Source organism: Silene latifolia, chromosome 2, assembly GCF_048544455.1.
Source record: "Silene latifolia isolate original U9 population chromosome 2, ASM4854445v1, whole genome shotgun sequence".
Taxonomy (NCBI): domain Eukaryota; kingdom Viridiplantae; phylum Streptophyta; class Magnoliopsida; order Caryophyllales; family Caryophyllaceae; genus Silene; species Silene latifolia.
The window spans coordinates 20,905,212-20,920,936 of NC_133527.1; the positions used below are offsets into that span (position 1 = coordinate 20,905,212).

The following is a 15,725-nucleotide window of genomic DNA, read 5'->3' on the forward strand; positions in this document are numbered from 1 at the left end:
TTTTTTAAGAAAATTCACAAATCACTTGTTTAAAAAAGAACTCTTATATAAGGGAATTTTAGGGGAAAATTCAGCAAGTCTTTTAAGCTTACGGGTTAAGTATTATCCATCTGGATAAATAAGACAAAACAGAATGTTACTCCCTATATTTCTAGGCACTTTGCTTGTCTTATCTACCCCAAGAGTAGTATTTTATCCGTCACAAATTTGCGACGGATATGCCATTAATTAACAAGAGAATTTGTGATTAGAGAAAATCACACAATACCAATTATTCGACATCCAACCTCTTTTCATCTGATCCAATTTTCAGGGTATATTAATGTATTGTAGACTTGAGTGATGTCGAAAATAATGAATCTTTCTTGTGACGTGTATATCCATCACAAGTTTGTAACGAGTTAAGTATCTCTACTTTCGTATATAAAACAAATTTAGGGAATTACAAATAACTTATTTTACGTATCTATATGAATAATACTTGATCCGTTAGAAACTTGTAACGGTTGATAAACCTTGCCAATAAAGACACTCGAGGAATCATTGTGCACCAAACTCCAAAGTAGAAGACTACAAGGGTCCCACTCCCGCCAATTCGCCAAACGTGCAAATCAAAACACCAATGTGAAAGTGACATTATCAGATTAGTTACTGCTTCGCTGGAGATCACTAATTTTCTACTCCATACATTATCCACCTCTTTTTTTTTTTATAGATTTATGACTGTCGATATCCGTCACAAGCTTGTGACGGGTCAAATAAAGCTCACATAAGAGAATAAGGACAAGTTATTTGTGATTTTCTATGCATTCTACTTTTTGTCTTATCTACCCATGTGGGTGATATTTGACCCGTCACAAGCTTGTGACGGATATATCCGTCACAAGTGAGTCCTATTGTATTATTATTATTTTATTTTTTTTAAACCTGAGTGTCTATCGTTGATAAAAGTGTATAATTCCCTCATCGCGGGTGATCTGACGAAGAGGTAAGCAGCTGGCCAAAGAGCTTGCTCCATTCCCATGGACAGTGATCGAACCCTCACCTCATAGTTAAGGGATAAGGTGAGCAATCACCACTACACCAAACCCAATTTTATTAACCAACAAAAAGGAGCGTGGAGATTAAAATTCTAAAAAAAAAATATCGAAATGGACTTTACATATTGTACTCGATGCTCGATAGGTGTCATTTTACGTTCTTATTGATTTATCTAACTTAAAATCATTGTATTGTAATATTTGTAAAACAGATCAAATTACCTCATTTATCAATATTTTAACATTTAATCATCATAAATATGAATTAATTTCCAGAAAAAATCATACAAATAGCATAAATGAGAATATGTGGAGTATTTATGTTTATACTAGTCACCATCATTTCTTGCATTATTGATAAACTGATTATTCATATTTCATCCCTATTAATTAATTCAATTTAACATCATGTGACTATATGAGTACAGGTGGTACAACAACTTGTATAACATAATTTGCTTCATTATCCACTGCACTAAATATCATTAAAGAAAGAGCATTAAAAATAAAGAAATAGGGTATTAGATTTAGTCTTACAATATTGACTTATTAATTACCACGGAAAATATAGTACTAATCCGTTAGTATCCTTTAAAACAAAGGTATCGTCTTAACATTAAAATATACTCCCTCCATTCAACTTTTATCACCCCAATTCAATATAATACTTCTCACATATATTGAAGAAGTGGGTGATAAAAGTTAAATGGAGAGAGTATATCAAATATCATCTCAATTGAATATACTCCGTAAGACAATACTTCCATTCTTACCCTTCATTCTGCCTTTACTTATTCATACTATTTAACTCGTTTTAAACTTAAAACGGATACACTCATCTTATATTTTAGATAAAGTTTTTCAATCAATATTAATTATTAATTCCAATATGGCATGATGAATCAAAGAAGTTGCTAGTGGTTAGTGGTAGGTGAGGATATTGACATAGGTTAAGAAATCATGTCACAAAAAAATGTTGGTTGTGTTGTGATGATGTCTAAGTATTTGGTTTAGGTGTGACGAAAAGGTGTACCTCAACCTCCACTACTTGCCCTCACATATAATGACTGTTTTTCTGTACTTTATTCTCCTCCATACCATCTTTTTTTTGTTGTTGTAGCATCATCCTTTTTTTGGCAGCTTCGCACTAGTAGCAATTTTCTGTTACACAATGGAGTGCCATGAGGACCCATTTACCCTAGTGGAGTGATCCACGAGCCCATCAAGGCATCACTCCACAAACACAAGTTTATCCTTATAACTCCGATTTGGGAAATTTTACGGAAATTTTACTTGGTAATTCTGATGTTTGTCACTTTGTATGAAATATCTACTTTTTATAATTGAAAAACTTTAAATAACCATAACTCGTATTTTCGAATTTAAAAATGACGATTCTTTTTAACAAACTGCTTGTCTTTTCGAGAGCTATGATTTGGAACAAAAATTGTTGAATTCAGAACTCGTAGCTTGGAGTTCTTGTACTCCCTCCTATTCACAATAAACCTCCCATTTCATTTTGACACAAAAATTAAGAAAACATACTACCCCACCATATAAATAAATTTGAACCACACAAATACACTACCCACCATACAATTAAATTTGGACCACACAAACACTTACCAAAAAAGGAAATAGGGAAGTTATTGTGAATAGACGGAAATGGAAATAGGGAGGTTGATCTTGAATAGGCGGGAGTATGTTTTAGTATTTTTGATTGATTAAACTTTGACTGGTCATATTTCTTACTCACGGGTCCCCAATGCAATGATTTTTTTTCAAATTGTAGTTCTCAGAAAGACGAGCAGTTTAAAAAAAAATCGTCATCTTCTGAATTCAAAAGTACGAGTTATGGTCACTTCAAGTTTTTCGGTTCGAAAAAATGGGTATATCGTGTAAAGTGATAAACCTAAGGGGTACCACGTGAATTTTTCAGAAATTCTATATTATACTTCTAAGTTTTTCGGTTTTTTATGTTATATCCCTCTCTTTTTTATTTTCTACATTCTACCCCTAAACGTTTTACTTATTTTAAATATAAGTAATGATTTTTTTTAAAGGGTTTTTCTAGAGAAAAAGGAACATACATCGAATGTATTACCTCTGATTTTACTTGTTTTTGAGCATTTTTCTATTTTTTTTTTAGCTTATTATCTCAATTCTATTTATTTTTGAGCATGTGTATATTTTCTGAGCTTAATAAAGTTTATAATTTAGATTTTAATTTTTTTTCCATCAAAACTCAAATTTATGTAAGTTTATATGTAATGTTTTTGAGTTTTATTGTAATTTTTTTGAGCTTAATGTTTTAGTAAACGAACTCAGAAACTTTATAATAAGACTTATAATTTTTAAAACAAAGCTCAAAAACTTTATTATAATGCTCAGAAAGTATAAACTGGTGGTAGTACATCGGATGTATAATCCCCTTACTGGTTTTTCTAACGTGTGTTCTAAGGGCACACGTTAAGAAGATAAATATGTAAAACCCCTTTTTAAAATATATCAAGAGGGAGCTATCTACACCAGCAAACTATTTTAAATATACATTCTCAATATTCATGCATATCTATTTATCCTAACAATAGGACTTGGTATCCAATAGGTGATATCCAATAGGTCTTGGTATAGACGGGTGAGGCGAATAGACGGGTAAATACCTCTAATAAAATGGGTAGGGGGGACAAGGTGGGACACGCCCATGTGCTTCCCACTTTATGGCAAATGAGTATTTTGTGAGGGGAAATGGTATCCGTCTATACGTATAGACGAATATTGTCCGTCTATAATGAGAATTTGTGATATCCTAAACGTATACATCAATATATTGGCTATCTTAACAAGATGTGCCAAAGCTCAATTTTACTCCTTTTAAGGTAAACCCCATATAAAACTGTACACAGTAAGAAAACCTGATATCAAAATTCAAATATCTTCAAGCATAATCGGAACCACATTAATTTTTATTAACGAAGCTATTACCATATGACCTGTACTCGCCTCAATATACGTTACTCCGTATTTCAGTCCGGATCCTCTGTCCCATTTTCGTGTTCCATCTTGTGTCCCATTATCTCTCAATTCGATACATAAGCAATAAATATTAAAAATAAGTATGTAAATATTATCTAAGGATGAGGTGTCAACATATTAAAGCGATAATAGGACAGAGGATCTGGATTGGTTTTCTTATTGTAATTATATGCACCAAAAAATTTGGGGTCAGAAACCTTTATATACAACAAATGACAAGAATAATGTCAAATAAATGAAGTTATAACCCTTACATTGTACAGTATTACATACATAATACATTACTAACAAAAGAAACAGCCCCAATTCCCAAAACCCCCGCTAAAAAAAATTTATATAAACTTATTAGATCATACAAACAGCTATTCAGAGTAGATTGGTGGCCTTCCTAACCACTTTGCCCGAAATCCAGTACCTTGACAATCTGAGCACCGAGTTGATCCCTACCACAAATACACTATAAAGATGAGAATTGAGAAAAGGAAGGGGGGGAAGACCGGAAGGGAACTAGGTAAGGTTCTCTGATTATTTAAGTTACCTCTCCCGTACATATGACACAACTGGTGTTTCTAGACGGAACTTCACACAGCATATTATCTCCGATAATGAAGAAGCCAGTGCCAGCACACCATTTGCATTCAACATGTCCTCTTGAGTTGCACGACGAACATGAAATGGGAGTAGGTTGCTGCAAGAAAAGAAGTTTTAGAGCAGTTTGTACAATATGAGAAACACAAACCACTAAGGGCAGGCGGTGATTTTAGACGACATTGACAAGGTCCAAAATAGCAGTGTGAACACAACATAATTCAGAATGAGTTGGGGTAGACTTGTAACACCATGACCCATTGGCCTCTCATCGACTGGAGTCAACTAATTCTTAGACTACACAACTAGCAGACATACATGGTTGATGAATTGCCTTATTCAACTATCACTACGAGATAGGAAAATATAGATGAACAAAAATATCGAAGTAAAAAAAATATAAGACCAAAGAATAAATCCTAGTGGCTTCATGAGCAGTCCAATGCTACGTGATATCTCGATAATGTGGAAGTGACGACTGACGGTGATTATTTCCCACAGAATAGGTTATATGACAATTGATGTAGTCATTCTTATATGTCCTGGCCTTGAACCTCCAGATATGTGCAATGCTGCACCTAATGGATTGGCACTAAAAAACTAGTAGACTTCCCGACGACAAGAAAAAAAAAGATCATTCAAATAGCTTCCTCCAGTTATGTGAGCTTCCATTTTTTTCTTATTCCAACTTTAATACAAGCCTACCAATTTACGGAAATAATTTCATAGTAAATGACCATGCTCCTCCCAGTCCCACCCTATCTTATTCATACTCATTTAGAAATATCGTACAGGAGTGTGTCCAAGTGTAAAGATCAGCTTCTTACAAAAAAATTCACGTACTTGGCTTAAAAAGAAGTGTCAAAATGTCATGCACTTGTCCGAGTGTAGTGTTAGGCACGAGTATGCAAGGTAACCAGGGTCCAGGGCCGGCCAATAGTCTCACATTTCTTAAGAGTTGTATGCAAACTAGTCTTTGAGTCCATTACGAAGTTATTATTAAAATGAAGCGTAGTTTCTAAAAATCTCAATATATAAATCCCTACACTTTAATAAGCAAGAAGGCCCCTTGACACTATTCCTACAATAGTGAATCTAGTGCCCCCTCACGTGACCCCCACAACTAGCTACTCCCATACACCCTTCCTAGTGATTAGTGTTGGCAATCCATGCCTGGGGCTGGTGGGCGGCACGGCACGGCCCGGGGCAGTTCTCGAGGCAGCACGAGCCCAGCACGGGGGGGCTTGAAGCGGGCTTCGATGCAAAATTCCATAGAAGTCCGTGCCCAGGCACGGCCCTCCCTGGCCCGGGGTGGCACGGCACGCCGGGCCTAGCACGGGATAAGCACGGAAAAATGAAGACTAGTAGCCGTTGAACTTGAATGTTGCTGTTGATGGACAACTGAGCCGTTAGAAATTTAGGAGCCGTTAATATATGGCTGTTACATGCTTTTTTTTTTAATAATTTCCAAACTCTATAAATACTACCTTAACTCAATTCATTTCTTCACAATTCAATCCATCTCTTATTCTCTTCTACTCATCTAAATTCTTATAAATTACAATATTACAATATAATTTATAAATATATAAAAATAATTAGTTATTTGGGTTTTGTTGAATCGAGTTTTATATAATCAAGTTGTTGAATCGGTTACTCGGGTTCAAGCAAGGCTTCAATTGTTCATTCCGGTATTCCAAATTCCGATAGCTTTGTTTGCATTTTTTAACTCTATTTTTTATTATATTGTTTTTACTTTTGTTCGAGTTAAAATTAGTTAATTAATTTTATTTACTTTTTAGTAATTCTCTTTTAAAAAGTAATTCATAAATATGGACTCACGAAACTCGTCTAAAAAGTCACGTCATTTACCTAGTGAGTCGGATTCATCTACTAGAAACCCCGAACCACAAATCCCGACGACCGCACCATTTAACATGAATCAATATAATGGTTTCGCCGAGTCATAATTGCAAAACATGCAATGGCCCGACCAATCAACCGACCCCCGCATAATGACCCCGAATATATTTAGTAGTACTATATATGAAAATCAACCTTATGAAGGACCTAGTACAATACCGTTAATGCCTAATCTACTACCTTTTATGACGGGGGGTTTAGACCACATTCCAAACATGGATCATGCGAGGATGTGTCATTTACTGAATCAACGCAACCCCAGGCACTCTCTCGCATGTATGGGGTGCCTGGACTTGCCTTGATTCGGTAGATGACATGATACGGGTTGGGATACGGGTCAATGGAGGGGCGGATTCAATGCAAGTCGGAGATCAGTTTAAGGCATTCCCGGCATTCCCGACGATTATTTGGGACGGTTGAAGGAATCTCGGGAATGATTAAATGCATCTCGAGCTTTCATTGAAGACGTGAGCGTTCATTGAACACGTTCCATATGCCTCATTCAATGTACGAGGTGGTTATCATAAATATTAGTCCGTATTCATTGTATTTACATTATGGTTCTTTTTATTATGAGACAATGTATTTAGTCACGATAATGTTAGGACTAGATTCATTATATCCTTGAGATGTACGGTAGGATAAATAGAGGCCTTAGGCCATCTTTTTAAAACAATTAAGATTTTGATGAAATAAAAAAAAAAACTTGTGTCTCTCGATTAAACGTATGTTACGTTTGTTTGTGAAACTCGGATTGTTGCGATAATCCAAAACTAGTGATTAATTAGGACGCGACTCCTAATTGTTACTCGATTGGAACCAATAGGTCTTGGTTAGCCAATCTCGTTCATCAAGTTATAGGTCTAACTTGGTGTCCGCTTATCCCTTATTCTTTTTACAACCGTGTCATATCGACTTCCGCTGCCTTTTCGTATCATAATAAAAAGAACCATAATGTAAATACAATGAATACGGACTAATATTTATGATAACCACCTCGTACATTGAATGAGGCATATGGAACGTGTTCAATGAACGCTCACGTCTTCAATGAAAGCTCGAGATGCATTTAATCATTCCCGAGATTCCTTCAACCGTCCCCCAATCGTCGGGAATGCCTTAAACTGATCTCCGACTTGCATTGAATCCGCCCCTCCATTATATTGATTCATGTTAAATGGTGCGGTCGTCGGGATTTGTGGTTCGGGGTTTCTAGTAGATGAATCCGACTCACTAGGTAAATGACGTGACCTTTTAGACGAGTTTCGTGAGTCCATATTTATGAATTAATTTTTAAAAGATAATTACTAAAAAGTAAATAAAACTAATTAACTAATTTTAACTCGAACAAAAGTAAAAACAATATAATAAAAATAGAGTTAGAAAATGCAAACAAAGGTATCGGAATTCGGAATGAAGGAATGAACAATTGAAGCCTTGCTTGAACCCGAGTACTCGATTCAACATTTTGATTATATAAAACCCGGTTCAACAAAACCCAAATAACTAATTAACTAATTATTTTATATAAGATTTTTATATATTTATAAATTATATTGTAATTTATAACTTGTAATATTGTAATTTATAAGAATTAAGATGAGTAGAAGAGAATAAGAGATGAATTGAATGGTGAAGAAATGAATTGAGTTAAGGTGGTATTTATAGAGTTTGAAAATTACTAAAAAAAAAAAAAAAAACATGTAACAGCCATATATTAGCGGCTCCTAAATTTCTAACGGCTCAATTGTTTTGCGTCGGAGCCCGCTTCAAGCCCGCCCGTGCTGAGCTCGTGCCGGCACTCGAGAACTGCCCCGGGCCGGGCCGGGCCAAAATCCAGGCCGTGCCGTGCCGCCCACCAGCCCGAGGCACGGATTGCCAACACTAATCCCTTCCCATTCTAAATCAAGTGTCAATCACTCAGTTTCCATATTTTCCTCCGCGACACTCATTCAACCTCTTTCTCCATTGAGATCACTCAGGTTCCATATTTTCCTCCCCGACACTCATTCAACCTCTTTCTCCATTGAGACTATCCTGCCTATTCCCCCATTGCAAGTTTACTTCATATACTTTAGAATTTTTAGAATGTGATTGAAGTTGTTTCAAAGGCAATCACCAAAATTGTTTACAGGAGTAGAAGGGCAAGAATGATGAAATGTAGCTACACGAACGGGGAGGATCCACGAGACGATGTTGACGGTACCAGCGGTGGTGAAGATGACGGTCATGACGAAAACGGTTACTATTTCGTTTATTTTGAAGAGGGTGGGTGTCTTTGAGAGATTTTGGTGTTCTTTACAATGATTTGAGTTTTTTCAGATTAAAAGAGCTAGAGGAATACACGGAACAGCTAGAAGGCAGTGACAGTGCCGGTAGCAATGGTGCTGACTGGTGAGGATGAGGATGATGATGAACACAGCTAGCAAAGATTTCGTTTGACTTTCGATTGTGCTTATTTGAGATTTTCAGGTATGATTCTTTATTGCTATTAGTTTCTCCAGATTATTTGACTATAATTGATTTGATTAGAGTTCTACTTTAGTAACGAATTCTTTGTATTTTTTTGTCATGGGTTCTTATGTTTTTTTAGTAAATTTGAGGGGTTTGGGTGTGATTTGTGATGAGGAGGATGAGGTCATGACTCATATTCACGTAAATTTTCTTGTTTATTATGGAGTACTTTACCGTGCAATTCTAGGTATGAGTTTCCAAAGTGACTTGGTGGTGGCCTAGAGGTTACTCATACTGTCTCCTCAATTGACATTGCTATCTCGTTTGTACTAGGTTTTTGGTGGAGGAGTCAGCGTAGCATGTTTGGAATCCGTCTCTAACGCCATGGAGAAGAGGTCAGGTACAAAGGAGTGGTAGGAGGTGGATGAAGTGAGAGCGGCGGCAAACGTAACGTTGTCGTCGGTGATGAGTGGGTTCTCGGAGGAAGAAGGAACTTGTGTCCATACAAAGAATGTGTACATGGGACCCTCTTTCTTCTCCACATATGTTGGAATCTTGATGTACATGGGTAATCTTAATTCACTTGGTTTTTTTTGTTGTATGTTTGCTGGATCTTGAAGCATACATGCATCGGAAAGTTTTATAGAGAAAAGCTAAAGCAGTGTGACATTAAGGGTGTGCTTATAGCAACATGACATTAAAAAATAAAAATAAAAGAGCAGGCCAGTGCACGATGGCGTCCCCGCTAGGCGAGGGTTCGGGGAAGGGCCCCACCACAAGGGTGTAAGTGGGGCAAGCCTTCCCTTGCCATTTTGGAAGGGTCCCACCACAAAAGCTCTTTTCTCTCATGAAAGGGTGGGTGGGGGTGTCTAAATTTAGATTCCTGTTGTTTTTCTTCCATACTTATTCCAGGTAAAGACTTTGTCTTTGTTGTGTTATGAGATTCGGGATGCTGAATAGAGGAAAGAGGGTCAAGATGATCAGTATCAATAGCATCAAAGGCAAGGTTCGCCTTTAATTCTGCTGCTACTAACATGGAACAAGTTCTCCTTGATTATAAATTCGAACTTCAAGGTTTAGGTTTCACGATTTTTTAAAATTTCCCCTTCTAAGAAAAACTAGATTCTTTTGAAAACCGCTTGTAGAGCTTTCTTCTTTTTGTTTGGTTTCGATTATTTGCTTATTTTATCTACTTACATTGCCTACTACAGTGACTGATTCTTGGTTTTGAGGAGGAGGTGGGGTAGAAGGAGAGGCACCATTTTCACACTAAGATCATGTAAAACTATAAAACAAATACACTTACATTCATAACATAAGTTATCATCGTTTCTAAAAGCAGCTCTTACATAGGATATATTTGTCGATTAACATGTGATTTACTTGTGTCAAACCACGTTATACAAATACTTGTGTTAGACATTTTAACTGCATTTCAATAGTTTTTCAACTTAGACACAATAATGTTAACAAAAATTAAAATGAAATTGCAGGGGTCCTTAACCAGTTAACCTTAAACTTTTCTTCAGCTTGGAAACAATATAATAATATATTTAGCTGGTGTTTGTAAAATGTAATGATGAAGTAAATATTACCCGTATTGAATTTGCTTTGTTCATAAAACAGGCTTTACTATTAATCATTTAAATTTGTCATGTGGGCTTTTCTATGAGAACTTGACAACGGAAGAAGTAGCACATGAAATCAATGAAGAAAAGAGAGATAATAATGCAAAAGAAGTCACTGAATACGAATGTGTTTCAGATTCAAGCTCATCAAATCTCTTTTCTTATCCAGAACTCTAGTGATAGTGATGATGAATTTTCTGACAAACTATCATCTGATGATGGTGAATATGAAGACACTGACACCAATGATTATAGTCATGATAGCGAGGATGATAATGATTGTGGGGATGAAGTCGAAAGGGGAGTTAAAGATGAGTAACTGGTAATGACAGAAGATCAGTCATCTAAATCTTAAGAACTATCATTAAAGTTGTGACATTCTTACTGATCCATTGTGAATAGAATAACCATGTTAAGAACGATAGTTTATGTAAATGTGACTCCATGATTGATATTCGCAAGAAAGGAGTAATATGTTAAGAATGCTCCAAACAAAGAGCTAGAATTGCCAGCGACAGGTCGACAGGAAAAAAAAATTATTTTGGCTTCATACTTCACACCATCTAGGTTAATCAGATAGATCCACCAGACCACTACTATGCAGATGTCAGCTAGTGGTAAAGTCATGAATAATGGTACACATGACCTGGGTTCAAATCCCGTCAACAACAAAATCACCTTTGTGGCTCCCTCAAGACCAAAATCCTCCAATGCCCAGAATTATTTTCCCCCATACTCGAAAACCCGTCCCGCAGCCCCCTAATCCCCCTTCACCACTCTCAAAACTCAAAAGGCCATGGGCATGGGACATCTTTGTAAATTGTAATCCCTTGTCTCGGTCATTGGTTTACCTTCTATATTCTAGACGTATTTTAATCAAAGGTAAACAAATCATTCGACAACAACTGAAATTAAATAAAAGGGCGGTAAGATAAAAGGGTAAAATGTTGAATACTAGCATAGATACCTGAGAGATTAACCAAGCTTGTTCAATACGTTTGGCAAAAGGAGAATCATCAGGTGAGGAAGAATCTTGTAGCATAGAAGCTCTGACCTTGACACCTCGAAAACTCAACCTCAACCTCATCAACTGCAACACGACGCCGTTTTGGTGATTTCTTCCTGAAAATGTGACATTGAAGCTCCTCCTCTTCATGGGTTCGATCCGTATCATGGGTCTACAACATACACATATCGACATTATTTTCTCTTACAAATTCTAGTAACAGACTTATGGGAAAAAAAATACGCCTTTACTTTGAATTTTGTATTAGGGGGTTTCTAATTTTGACTTTGGGGAGGTCGTGCTCTTTTTGGTCACCTTTTTGTGGAAGGGTAAGTCTTTGACTGTTTTACCCTTGGTTAGTGTGAGATATCGGTTGATCTCCTTTAAGACGGGTTATTTTGGTATTTTTGAAAAAATGGGATTTGAGACCATTTTACAATTAAATGTGATCACTCTTATAAAAGAAGTTGCTATAAGCTCTGGTTGTGTTTGGATTGAGGAATTTGGAGGGAAAAGGAGGGGAGGGAATTGGAAGGATGAGAAATCCATTGTTTGGTTAGTAAAATGATGGTAGAGGGATTTAGAGGGGAGGGAAAATAAATCCCTCCTACCAGGCAAATTATTTCCCCATCAACATAGGCAAGATTTGGAGGGAAAATCGCCTCCTCCATTCTCCCTCCCCTCCCCTTCTCTTCCTTCCCCTTCCCTCATTCCCCCTCCCCTCCCTTTCCCTTCATTTTTCCTATCCAAACAAAGCCTAAAACTAGTTGGACGATTCTGGTTACATTTGACCATAAAATGATCCATTTGTAACAATAATTTATGGTAAGAAAGAAGTTGTTATAAGCTCTAAAACTAGTTGGACGATTCTGGTTACATTTGACCGTAAAATGATCCATCTGTAACAATAATTTATGGTAAGATATAGGCATAGACGGTATAGTTCATTTTTCGAGAGGCGGTGACAAATTCAATTAACATTGTACAAAATCCTTGTATGGGCATCTGACTACTTAAACATACGGATTTTTTGTCGGACTAGGAGCGAGTTTTAAGTAAGGTTCCATTTGACAGACGATGGATCATTAGGTGAATTTCCCTGATTAAGGCTCATTCCAATAAAGGTATCTGATATGGTATTATATGTAACACCCCGCGTTAGTTGAAAAGAACCACTGATAAGTTTAAGGGTCCGTTTGGATACAATTTTAGGAGGGAAGGGGAGGGGAGGGGAGGGGGAGTGATGGGAGGTGAAGGGAGGGGAGAGAAGGGGAGGGCAAATGGGATGTGGATGTTTGGATAACAAAAATTATGAAGGGAAATGGAAAGGGAGGAAGGAGGGAGATGAAGAATGGATGGAGGATTGAAGGATGCTAGTGATATAATTAGAGGTTCAAATAATGTTTTCTTTCCAAATCTTGCCACCATTGGAAAGATTATAGTTTGTTCTATAGGAGAGAAAATAAGTCCTCTCATTTCTCTCCCCCTCCATTTCCTTTCTCCCATATTTTTTATCCAAACAAAGTAAATTAAATCCCTCCCTTTCCCTCCCCTCCCCTTCTCTCCAATTCCTTCAATCCAAACGGACCCTAAATGACTAGTCCTTAAAGAGATTAAACGTACTACTTATAAGTCATATCAACAAAGTGCATTTTCTTTTCTGGTTATTCGTGCAAAAGAACTCTACAGGTAAACATGCTTGGCTAAGAGTAGTTGATACCCGTCGTTGTGAGTACCAAAGATAAAATTTAGGGATAATTCACGTGGTGCCCCTGAGGTTTGGCTTAATTCACGTGGTACCCCTGCGTTTAAGTTTGTGCACATGGTACCCCTCAACTTTCATTTTAGTGCACGATCTACCCTTTTTCATTAACTTATTTGTCAAATATTAAACTACAAAGAGGGTTATTGACTTGTTGACCTATTTTGGGGGAAAGTTTGTTGAAACCCAACAACCTTTTGAATATCCAACTAACTAAAATTTGTAACTAACTACAACTAACTAATATGACTTTCATCAAATACCCTTGAAGTTTAAGATTTGTGCACCAAATACCCTTGAGGTTTGAGAATTGTGCACGAAATGCCCCTGTTACCAGAAAGACCTCTAACGGCTAGAAAAGTAGCCGTTGGACTCTAGTTATTGCATATAAAGAGAGTTGATGTTAATATTTGGAGCAATGACTCTTACACACTACTACAAACACATTCCTACTATAATAATGCAATCATCATCTAATTCAAGATCTAATTCAAAAGGGGTGCAAATTGATAACAAAAATTGCCCTAAATGTAAGAAGAGATTCAACATAAGGTCATCTGGACCTTTGGCAGCAAATCCATCAAGATTGTACTACAAATGTGATGAATGTGAATGCTTTCAATGGTGCAAACCCAAAAATGAAGACATGAATGAGTTGGTTGGTGAGGAAGTCGCACAAGTTCATGATGCTAATGCTATACAAGAGTTTAAGAAGAAATCAAGGAACAAACAACTATCATTTGTGACTTAAAAAGAGAAATTGTAGATTTATCTAAAAAGTTTCAATTGAGTTTGAAAATAGGGATAATAATGTATATGTTTTTAGTCTATATTATAATGAAATAAGTGTTCTAGCATTGTGATATAAAAAAAAAAAAAAGATTTGAAACCTAAAACAAATTCCATGCATTATATTACCTCATTGGCATCCAAGCATCCAAGAGTTTAACCCAAAAACTTACATGATTCATCTAGTTCAACAACTAACAGCCAACTTACTAACAACCAACTTATCTAAACAGACTTGCCAATTCTTATCCAAGAGTTACCATTTATCTAACCCAAAAAATGAGTAGTTAGAAGTTGGAATTGACATTACAAACACAGTTATAATGTCAATTACAACTCCTACAAAAAGTCAAGTTAAATCCAATGTTTTCAGCAACTAAAATAAAATGTTACCACATTAACTTCTAAATCAGATTGGAGGTTGATTTGTTGAAGTTGAAGCACCATCAGTCCTTCTCTTCTTTCTTTGTTGGACCACCTTGGCATGATCTTGCATTGTGGCCTATTGTCTTGCAAATAGAACATCTGATGATGGTGGACCTGCTGCCTCTCTTTTTCTTTTTCTCATCAGGCTTCCTCTTTCTTTGTCTAGCTGGCCTTCCTGCTGATCTTTCTTGTAGTGGTGGTTGGATCATAGGAAACTGAAATTCAGGCCACTGATCTTTATCAGGCATAGGGTGCATGATATTGCTATAAGTTAACTTATAGCACATCCCAAAGAAGTAGCCATTCAAATATTGCATTGGTTCTTCTTTGTTGTGATAGATGACCCTACATGCATGCTTACATGGTATCCAGTCACACTGCCATGCCCCACACAAACATGTTTCATTCTTCAAATTTACAGGAAAGGCAGTTGTGGTACCTTCAACCACCTCAAATTCTCCACCTCCAGCTTTTATCACTCTACAATGCCTTGAGTCTGAACAATTAGACTCAATAATACCCTTTGCATATGGGGTAGGATCATATGGTTGCATAGCCTCGGCCTATATCAATTCTTTCGCTATCTTGTTCATCGATATTGTCTTATCTCTTCCATCAAGACAAGAATTGGTTTGGCCCTCATGTCATTAATCACAACATTAAAAGACTCAACAAAGTTTGAGGTATTATGATCACAAGCTGTTAGTGGATCAAATTGATGTTTGGACCATTGTTGGGGAACATTGGACAAGTAAGCAAAAGCTTCTCTAGAAAGTCTAGCTATACCTGCCATTGCTTTGTTGAAGACAAATGGTGATGTTGTATTGGCAGCCTTCCAAAACAGATCATGATAGCCAGGGCCCCGCCCATTTCTCCTTGAAATTTGTGTACAAATGCTGAGCACAAATTCTTCTTGTGGCAGTTGGGAACACATTTGATAAAGCCTTTTCAACACCTTTCATTCTATCACTAATGAAAGTCCAGTCCCACTTAGTACAACCTTCCCTCTGAAATGCCATCTTCAAATTTCTGAAAAAATAACTCCATGACTCAGTTGTCTCCTTACCAACAAT

General features: G+C 36.6%; 2 protein-coding genes across 2 annotated transcripts; both read right to left on the minus strand.

Annotated features, from left to right (window-relative positions):
• Nucleotides 1–4,256: 4,256 nt before the first annotated feature.
• LOC141642417 (uncharacterized) lies at nt 4,257–11,976 on the minus strand. The gene is made up of 3 exons (XM_074451210.1): nt 11,637–11,976; nt 4,615–4,764; nt 4,257–4,519 (listed from the first exon to the last, which is right to left on the minus strand). Exons 1-3 carry the CDS (start codon nt 11,868–11,870, stop codon nt 4,439–4,441), a joined length of 465 nt encoding a protein of 154 aa, XP_074307311.1. The 5' UTR covers nt 11,871–11,976; the 3' UTR covers nt 4,257–4,438.
• A 2,696-nt stretch (nt 11,977–14,672) lies between these two features.
• Nucleotides 14,673–15,206, minus strand: LOC141636621 (uncharacterized). Its single transcript, XM_074446750.1, has one exon. It carries the CDS (start codon nt 15,204–15,206, stop codon nt 14,673–14,675), a length of 534 nt encoding a protein of 177 aa, XP_074302851.1.
• Between the last annotated feature and the right edge of the window lie 519 nt (nt 15,207–15,725).